Source organism: Vanacampus margaritifer, chromosome 8 (assembly GCF_051991255.1).
Source record: "Vanacampus margaritifer isolate UIUO_Vmar chromosome 8, RoL_Vmar_1.0, whole genome shotgun sequence".
In the NCBI taxonomy this organism is placed as follows: domain Eukaryota; kingdom Metazoa; phylum Chordata; class Actinopteri; order Syngnathiformes; family Syngnathidae; genus Vanacampus; species Vanacampus margaritifer.
The window spans coordinates 17,060,361-17,070,534 of NC_135439.1; the positions used below are offsets into that span (position 1 = coordinate 17,060,361).

The 10,174-nt window shown below is 41.9% G+C and overlaps 1 protein-coding gene across 1 annotated transcript in view; it reads left to right on the forward strand.

Moving 5' to 3' along the window:
• Nucleotides 1–8,902, forward strand: part of cntn3b (contactin 3b) — a 58,014-nt gene extending 49,112 nt beyond the window's left edge. The window contains exons 21-23 of the mRNA XM_077573326.1: nucleotides 2,279–2,391; nucleotides 2,480–2,645; nucleotides 5,293–8,902. Coding sequence (XP_077429452.1) covers nucleotides 2,279–2,391; nucleotides 2,480–2,645; nucleotides 5,293–5,384 — 371 coding nt within the window. The 3' untranslated portion in view covers nucleotides 5,385–8,902. The remainder of the gene's footprint in view (nucleotides 1–2,278; nucleotides 2,392–2,479; nucleotides 2,646–5,292) is intronic.
• Nucleotides 8,903–10,174: the final 1,272 nt, after the last annotated feature.

Below are 10,174 nucleotides of genomic sequence, written 5' to 3' on the forward strand. Positions count from 1 at the left end.
GCCCGGCTACCCTGCGGAGGAAACTCATTTCGGCCGCTTGTATCCGGGATCTTGTTCTTTCGGTCACGACCCACAGCTCGTGACCATAGGTGAGGGTAGGAACGTAGATCGACCGGTAAATCGAGAGCTTTGCCTTTCGGCTCAGCTCCTTCTTTACCACAACGGACCGATACAGCGTCCGCATCACTGCAGACGCTGCACCGATCCGCCTGTCGATCTCCCGCTCTAACCTACCCTCACTCGTGAACAAGACCCCAAGATACTTGAAGTCCTCCACTTGGGGCAGGACCTCCTCCCCGACCCGGAAAAGGCACTCCACCCTTTTCCGACTGAGGACCATGGTCTCGGATTTGGAGGTGCTGATCCTCATCCTAACCGCTTCACACTCGGCTGCGAACCGCTCCAGTGAGAGCTGGAGGTCACGGCTTGATGAAGCCAACAGCACCACATCATCTGCAAAAAGCAGAGATGCAATGCTGAGGCCACCAAACCGGACCCCCTCAACGCCTCGGCTACGCCTAGAAATTCTGTCCATAAAAGTTATGAACAGAATCGGTGACAAAGGGCAACCTTGGCGGAGTCCAACCCTCACCGGAAAAAAATTCGACTTACTGCCGGCAATGCGGACCAGGCTCTGACATCGGTCCTACAGGGACCGAATAGCCCGTATCAGGGGGCTCGGTAACCCATACTCCCGAAGCACCCCCCACAGAACTCCCCGAGGGACACGGTCAAACGCCTTCTCCAAGTCCACAAAGCACATGTGGACTGGTTGGGCGAATTCCCACGCACCCTCAAGGACCCTGCTGAGGGTGTAGAGCTGGTCCACTGTTCCACGGCCGGGACGAAAACCACACTGCTCCTCCTGGATCCTAGATTCGACCTCCCGCCGGACCCTCCTCTCCAGCACCCCTGAATAGACCTTACCTGGGAGACTGAGGAGTGTGATCCCTCTAAAGTTGGAACACACCCTCCGGTCCCCCTTCTTAAAAAGGGGAACCACCACCCCGGTCTGCCAATCCAGAGGCACCGTCCCCGATGTCCACGCGATGCTGCAGAGACGTGTCAACCACGACAGCCCCACAACATCCAGAGCCTTTAGGAACTCCGGGCGGATCTTATCCACCCCCGAGGCCCTGCCACCGAGAAGCTTTCCAACCACCACGGCGATTTCGACCCCAGAGATAGGGGAGCCCTCCTCAGAGTCCCCAGACCCTGCTTCCTCAAAGGAAGGCGTGTTGGTGGAATTGAGGAGGTCTTCGAAGTACTCTCCCCACCGGTTCAGACGTCCCGAGTCTAGGTCAACAGCACTCCGTCTCCACTATACACAGTGTTAACGGTGCACTGCTTTCCTCTCCTGAGACGCCGGATGGTGGACCAGAATTTCCTCGAAGTCGTCCGGAAGTCGTTTTCCATGGCCTCACCGAACTCCTCCCATGTCCGAGTTTTTGCCTCAGCGACCGCCAAAGCCGCATTCCGCTTGGCCAGCCGGTACCCGTCAGCAGCCTCCGGAGTCCCACAGGCCAAAAAGGCCCGATAGGACTCCGGAGGCTGCTGACAACAGTCATGACCCGTCCCCCCACCCGAAGGCGGAGGGAGGCTACCCTCTCATTCACCGGGGTAAACCCCAACGTACAGGCGGCTAGCTGGGGGGCAATGAGTATGCCCACACCTGCTCTGCGCCTCTCACCGTGGGCAACTCCAGAGTGGAAGAGGGTCCAGCCCCTCTCGAGAGGATTGGTACCAGAACCCAAGCCGTGTGTGGAGGTGAGTCCGACTATATCTAGTCGGAACTTCTCAGCCTCGCACACCAGCTCGAGCTCCTTCCCTGTCAGAGAGGTGACATTCCATGTCCCCAGAGCTAGCTTCAGTAGCCGGGGGTCAGACCGCCAAGGCCCCCGCCTTTGGCTGCCACCCAACTCACTGCGCACCCGACCCCTTTGGCCCCTTCCACCAGTGGTGAGCCCATGGGAAGGGGGACCCATGTTGCCTTTTCGGGCTGTGCCCGGCCGGTCCCCATGGGTATAGGCCCGGCCACCAGACGCTCGCCTTCGAGCCCCACCTCCAGGCACTCGCAAACCGCCCTTAAAATTCCCTCTTTTTTCTTGGGCTAGTATTAATGTGAATGAATAAAGATTCAAAAGGTACCAATAAAGTGTAAATGCGTAAATCCAAACAAACACACAAAATAGTGTAATTCACAGGATTTTACAGTATATAAGAAGTTGAAGTTGAAAAATGACAACTGATATAACACCGACTCCTGATCTGTATCCAGCACCTGATCGGGCACCTCTCAACGTACAATGGTCCATGATTGGCTCCAAACTATCACTGCATTGGGATCCTGTTGTAGCCATGGAGAAAGAGTCAAAAGTCACTGGATATATGGTAGGTCTGATTTCCCTGAAGATCATCATTCTCTCAGCATTAAAGGATGAACATGTTTGCTTTAATCGGTGATCCTCCTCTGCTGTAGGTGCTGCTGAAAAGACACCGTCACAATGATATAAACTACTTTGTCACCAATAAAACTTCTTTAGAGCTCAGCCTGTCCAGCAATGACAACTATCTCATTCAGATCAAGGCCACGAGTGAGGGTGGCGAAGGTGCAGGCAGCGAACCCATCCACATCCACAAATTAAGTGAGTTTAGAGCTACGCCTTCCTTGCACTATCCTTTCAGACACCTGACAAAAAGTGTGTAAATAATTGAACATTACATCTGGCCTCAATACATCGTGAACCGTAAATCTGAGATTATTTAGGGGTGTGGGCTTCTTGCCATCCTATCAATTAAGTTATTTCCCCCTGTTGACTGGCTAACATCCCTCCTTCATAGAATATGCAGCAGTTATGTTCTTCCACTGTTTCTGTGTACAGATATGGGATTGTTTAGTTTACCATACTTATCTTTGATGTCAAACAAACAATAATCTCCACACACTCAAACCAAGAACTAAAACAATACCATGTAAGTAACGTCCATCCATCCATTATCCGAACTGCTTAACTTCAGGCTAAAATTAATGGCCTCTTATGCTTTGTTAGCGTCATCTTATGTGCTAATGTTACTGTTCAGGGTTTGCTTGTGTAAGCTTTTGCTGCAATACACAAAACATGGAAGGCGGAAATAGCTGACCCGCAAACAACAGCACCAACCTAAGGGCAAATCGATCTTCTCTGTCTTCACAGAGTAATCTGATGTCACATAACAATGCTGGGGCCCCTCAGGGACACACTAAAGAGACTGAAGACAGCCTACAAAATGACTATAAAATAGTAATAATAAAAATACCCAGCACTTGGAAATGTGACTTAGTTGTGCATAGTATTGTATTGGTGGTTTGATGAAATGTTCTGAGAGGCGGAAGGAGAGCATTTTCTTTGCTTTAAAGTCGAATTGCCGAATTGGATATTTAGATGTTCCTTTCCAAGTTAATTATCAATGAGTCAAACTCTAGTGTGCTAACACATGCTCTCTATGGGTGTGTCTTTAGGCAGTCAGAATTTCTAACTCAATAGCTCACAAAGCTGTTTTTCTTGTGCTGTGTTTAGAAAAGGTCAATGTCAGCTAGAGCATATAGTATATTTGTTACTAACCTTGGCAAGTTTGCCAGTAGAGAAATTTCTAATTATATATAAAGAGCTCAAACATTTCAACTTTAAGTGGAGCCCAGGAGTCGACAGAAATGCGCACGGCTACTTTATTTTACTGCCTATTGTACTTGCTGGTCAAGGCAAAGCAACTTCTTTTATATAGCGCATTTTATACACAAAGTAACTGTTAAATTAACATAAATAAAAGACAGCTTACTAAAATTCCTAAAATAAAAGGTATTTTTTTAATGTTTTAAAAGAGCTTAGGTAAATGTAAGCATGAGGGGAAACAATAATTTATTTGTTTTTAACCTGGACTTAGAAACATTCACGCTTGAGCTGACTTCACTTCATTTGGCGTATTATTCCAATTGTGTGCAGCATAACAGCTACCGTACATGCTGCTTCACCATGTTAGCTTTGAGCTGTGGGCTCCACTACTTGACCCGAGTCTGCAGACCTCAGAGCGCTACTGGGTTTTTATACTATTAAAAAAATTCTCGAAACTCCGCTTTTCTTAAGCTTACTAGTGTAAAGCCTTTAGAATTGGAGCATTCAGCTGTTCTCTTTGTTCTGGTCAGAATCCGAACTGCAGTGTTCTGAATGAGCTTCAGCTGTTGACTACTGGTACTCTTTTGAGGGAGACCAGTCAAAAGACCATTTCAATAGTCAAGTCAACTAAAGATAAAAGCAAGAATGAGCTTCTCCTGATCTGTTTGGAACATGCAACCCTCACCCTGAATATATTTTTCAATTTCAATTTAAAAAAAAAAAAAAAATCATTCTTTAAAAGGAAAGAAATGAAAGGGGACAGAAAGAAGAAAAACTTTTAACATGTGTCCCTAATCAACACACACAAAAATACAAAAGAAAAAAAAGGCAACACAAAATAAATGACAGCAAACAGTCAAGACACTTTCTGAGTAACAATTAAACAAAAATAATTCAATAGAATGACCTTGTACTAATCTTATTTTTCCAGAAATTGTGCTTTTATAATTTTTTTAAAAATGCAAATGGACTGAGATGATTTTGTTTTATAATCCAGATTGATCCACAAACTGACACCTTGAGTTGAAATACATCGTTCTTTTTGTTTTGTTCTGTATTTAGGTTTGGATTCCTTTTACATTGTACTCACTTTCCCTTTTTTTTATTTGATTTGCATGTCAATTGGTAAGATTTCATGATTTTTATACATTATTTTAAGGCAGTTAAACTCCATCAATTCATTATTTTTTTAAGTTTTAAGTTGTATTAATATTGGATTAGTCTGGTCTCTGTATCCACAACCAAAAATGACACGAATTGCCCGTTTATGGAAAAGAAAAATGGGTTCAGTGTAGGTTTCGGATGTGCAACATTTTATACTTGTCTATAAATTTATTTAATCTTGTTGCATACAGTTTTTCCAATATTTTTGAGAGCTGTGGGAGTGGAGATATGGGTCTAAACGTCAAAAAATCATTCTTATTTCCTTTTTTGAAGAGTGGGAAAAAAGCATTTATCCAGAGGTTCATCAACTGTGTCTACATTCACAGTATGATTTTCATAAACATTGTGATGGCGTTCATTCATAAAAATACTTTTGTCTTTGGTTTTAGAATGACTTAGAAATTTAGACAAAATAGTCTCTACTTTTCTTACATATGTGGTTGTTCATTAACCTATAATCTGTTGGTTTTCATTTCAGGTATGGGAGCACGGGGTTCAGGGGCATCCCGTCTGAACGCATTCAACCTCTCTGCAACACTCATCAGTGCACTGCTTTACTTTATGTGGTGATGTCTAATCAGAACCTCCAGTGCTTCCGACAGTCCCTTCAGCCCGTCCGTTAGAATGTTATCCCTCCACTGGAGGGCCCAGGGTTCAGCGATCGGACTTGGGATTCCTTAAAAGGCGCAACTGTTACAGAGTTCATAACAGTACAAGACAAGACAAAGATGTAAGAATTTGAGTGCATGTTACCTTCCAATATTTCATTTGGAGTTGTAAGTGCCACAGTGTTGTTTCATTTGCAAGGTTATGACATCAACATGACTCATCCAATGTGTCTGTAAAATATGTGACTGCCTTAAAATCAATTATACAAATGCACTCCAAACCAAACTAACAGAGTATACTGTTCTTGCCTGATGAAATGTTTGATAAACAAAAATGTTCATAATCTCAAGGACATGTCCATAAAGATGAGTCCATTGGCATTGGTTGCTTAACGCCCCAACAATGTGATTTTATGGGAAAACTAAATTAAATTGAATTAAACAGCACTAATTTGGTACTGTGAAAAAGAAGACCTACTCGATAGTTGACGGATTACCGATCACCCATGCCCCATACCAACAGGATTCTGTATACTTAAATAATATTCAATCTGCTGTCCAGCCACAGACTTGCGCGCCCCAGGCCTTCTCCACAATACTGTGAAAGATGTTGCTACTTTCTCTCCATCTCATACCCTTAAATAATAAATGTCCATCACACTCGGCTTTCTCCGTCGAGCAAAAAGGTTGGTTTTCACAGAGGGATGTGCTACCATGTCGAACAAATCCCATGTGTATTGTTGTTCTTTTGCTTTTAGATGACCTACAGTATGTTCTTTATTACACAACAACACCATCGATGATTGCCTGGCCCAATGCACAATGGACTACACCAATGACAGTGCCTTCACCTGAGCTCAAAGTTAAAAGTTATTTCAGTTGCTCAGACTAGACATTCATATTGCAGAAAAACTTTTCGTAGTTGCTTTTACCTACAAATTTAGCATCATGATCGGGATATTGTATTGACAAATAGGGAGAAAGCTTCATACTCGGAAATTTTATAACGTATACTGACCAAATGTACTGAGATACATATGCCCAAAATGGGACTGGAGAAGATGACAATTGGATTCCAGCATATATGATGTAAGGCAGGGTTTACCATTTTCAGTCCTCGAGGGCAAGAGCAGGTTTTAGATGTCGATTATTAGTAGCCAAGGAGGCCGATAACCAATATTTTAAGCAGATATTCATTTTCAGTAAAAGGTGGGGGGTGGAATTGCCATCAAAGTTTTTTTTAAATACAAATGCCAATCTTGACTTGGTTGTAATGTCTTAAAGCATGTTTAATGAACAATTTTTAAGACTTTTCAAAATGCAGAATTCTTTTTTTATATATATCTTAGACAATTGACATCCTTTTAAATCTCTAACAAAACTTTTTCCCCCAAAATTTACAAATACCTAAAATCTTAAACTTTTACATTTCTTTTTTTTTTTTTATGTCGAACAAAAACTAATGGTTCAGAAGGTTCCCAGGGTGAGTAGCATCTCTTATAAAGTTAACTGAAATTTTAAATAAATAGCTTCCTGGGATTAAAATGGTTTTAGATTTACCTTATATCGGCCGTCAGATTTTAAGAAAGGCCGATACCGATATTTGTCAAAATGCCCAATATCGGTCTATCCCTACAAAATATATTGGGACATTAAGGCAAGAGAACGGCTTTACTATAAACTTCATATCAGAATAAATAAGGAGAAATGACAGAGGGAGTTCTCGCTCTTTAAATTTAAAAGACACGGAAGGTTTGCAATGTGATTACTGGAGCCTTGATAGTACCCAGATGGATGTGGAACAATACAACCACCTGCTCGACATTACCGTGCCTTTGCTGAACATGGGACTGTGCACAGTCATCAGAGAGGAGGCTATCATCATCTGTAGTTTTGCACTGTCCCGCCACTCCCAAAGTCAAACAAAAGCACAAGCAGCTGATGCAAGGTGACTGCATGTCCCCACTTAGCCGTCTGAACAGGTGCGGAACAGGTGCGCAGACCTCCAAGGCCTCATAAAAAGTCCAAAAAGGCTGGCATAATCAGGCCTGACCTGTCGGCTACCTGACTGGTTTCACAAAGCTGTGCGCTTGTTAATCAATGGAATATTGATTTTTCTGTTCTATTATTATAGCTGTCATTTGTGAGTTACTCGGGTGATTGATGGCCTCCTTCTTAATGTACTCATTCTGTTATGTTGCCGTCAATGATGTCTATTATCAGTTCACCTGGCTCACATATTTGGTTGTGTGTGTGAATGTGCACTGAGTGCTTATTTTTCAATAAATGTTTTCTTAAAACAGTTTTTAAAGGAGTTATAGTGCAGTGATTTACAGTTTACTGTTTTTTATTGGTTGTCCCGAGTAAATCTTCAAACAGCATTGCTATTGGATTACTTCGCTTTACCACAATTGCCTCCATGGGCAGATCATGTAGAATTGGCCAGGCCGAGCATAGATCACTACTGTGGAGTGGGCATTTGGAAACCGCTTTCCACCCCGTGCTTGTGTGCCCCCCTTACCTAATGGTAAATGGACTGAACTAATAATGCTTACTACACCATATGGTGCTCAATAATAATACGTTCAATGAATTGGTTTCTACAATGATTGAGAGGGTTCGATGCACGCTGTTGTCATATTTATGAATGAAATACGTTGACACGGTGCGCAGAGTCTCCTCGATCACATTGACCAAAATCCCGTTACGCTCCCTGTTTCAATACCTAGACATGGTTCCAGGAGGCTTAAAGTCTATTTTCAGCCACGACATTGTCTTTGATTATTAGTTGTCTGTGGTTTCAAAATGCTCCCATGCTTTATAGTAGGTCAGAGCTTTCTGTATATCATTGAGTGATTGTAATTTCTTACCATTATTCAAGCTCACACGTTTGTTTCTGGTTTTGATGAATGTGTCAAAGGTGACGATCTTATGACAACAATGTGATAACCTATTAACATAATGTACTACTGCCTCCCTACTTTTGCCATTTTCATGTATAACTTCAAAGTTTGAGGCAAGACATTTACCATGTAGAGTCCCAATATGTGACTGATGATTTTTTTGTTAGTATGTAGTACAAAAAGTTTGGAGTAGGCCTTATGTGATTACATGATTCCATACATCAACAGAAAGTGTCCTGATTTCAAAAAGCAGCAAATCAATTTGTTTTCAAAGGGATGATATTGTTGAAGGGGTTGTTGCTTGAAAGTATTTCCTACAGTGTAAATATTTGCATATATTTTTCAAATATGGCCACCCAAGACAACCTTATTACTCTTATATAGTGTGTTCTCCAGCCTAATACTGCTGTATTAATCGATGATCTCTGTGAGATACTGACATGTAGATTTTCATTTTCATATTGAAAAGTAACTGTTTTGTCTTGTATACTAAAATTGTGCATGGTAATCATTGTTTGTGAATTTGTGTTGAATTTTTCTAAAACATAACTTAATAAATATTGCTTATTCCTGCCAATGTTGTCTTTTCCTTCTTATGATAAATCAATCATCACTTCCATTCACGTTGCAAGAGATTTCTGAACATCCTGTTATTTACAAAATGTGTTTATACATCACAGTTTTGCATTTGAAATCAGCACCATTTAACGGGTAATGGCTAATCATTTACCAATTAATAGTCTGGGTGAAGGTCTTGCTTCAGCGAAATAATGTGCCAATCATTTCCTCATTATGTTAATTATCTAGTGCCACTTGGTTTATTAAAATACAGTAAATGTCTCTTGTTGGTGTCTTATTCAATGACAATGGGTTTGATGGAAATGTCTGACAGCTCATAGAGATAATAATTAGCACTCATTGCAATGAAAATGGGTTTTGTTTTCTTGCTAGAACATGGAGAATAAAATAGCATCTTATTCATTTGTATAATTCCCTCCCTCACCCCTACAAAAAAAGGTATTCCTCGTCTTTGAATGAAAGTGTCAATATGACTGTATGTATAGAACTATATAAATTATATATGTACAGTATCTCATGAAAGTGAGTACATGGGACAACACTGAAGAAATGGCATTTTGACACAAAAATTAGTCATTGTGCTGTGTCAGTGTACATGTAGTGCTCCCTCAAAGTAACTCAAAATACAGCCATTAATAGCTAAACACCTGGCAACAAAAGTGAGTACACCCCTATATGAAAATACACAGTGTTGGCCGTGGCTCAGGGTGAAGAGACGGGCGTTCAGGAACCAGAAGGTCAGCTGTTCGATCCCTTCCCCCCCCCCCCTAGTCATGTGTCGTTGTGTCCTTGGGCAAGGCACTTCACACACATTGCCTCCAGTGCTACTCACACTGGTGTATGAATGGTGCGAATGTTTGGTGGTGGTCTGAGGGGCCGTAGGCGCACACTGGCAGCCACGCTTCCGTCAGCCTGCCCCAGGGCAGCTGTGGCTACTAAAAGTAGTTTATCTTCACAAAAGTGTGAATGTGTGAGTGCATGAATAATGTATCCATTCCATTGTAAAGTGTCTTTGAATGTCTAGAAAAGAGGTATATACAGTGCTGCTCAAAGGTTTGTGAACCCTGCAGGCATGGTCAGATTTTTTGTATAAAATATAAAAATAACCTTATTAAATGTTTAGTCATACCCCAATCTACAATGCAGACTTGAACAAAAAGAATGCTAATATTGTCATTCATTTTTGAACAAAAATTGTTGATTTAAGAAAAACTCAGATTTCATGGGTGCAAAAGTATGCAAACCTCTTACTTAATCAGATATTGCACCT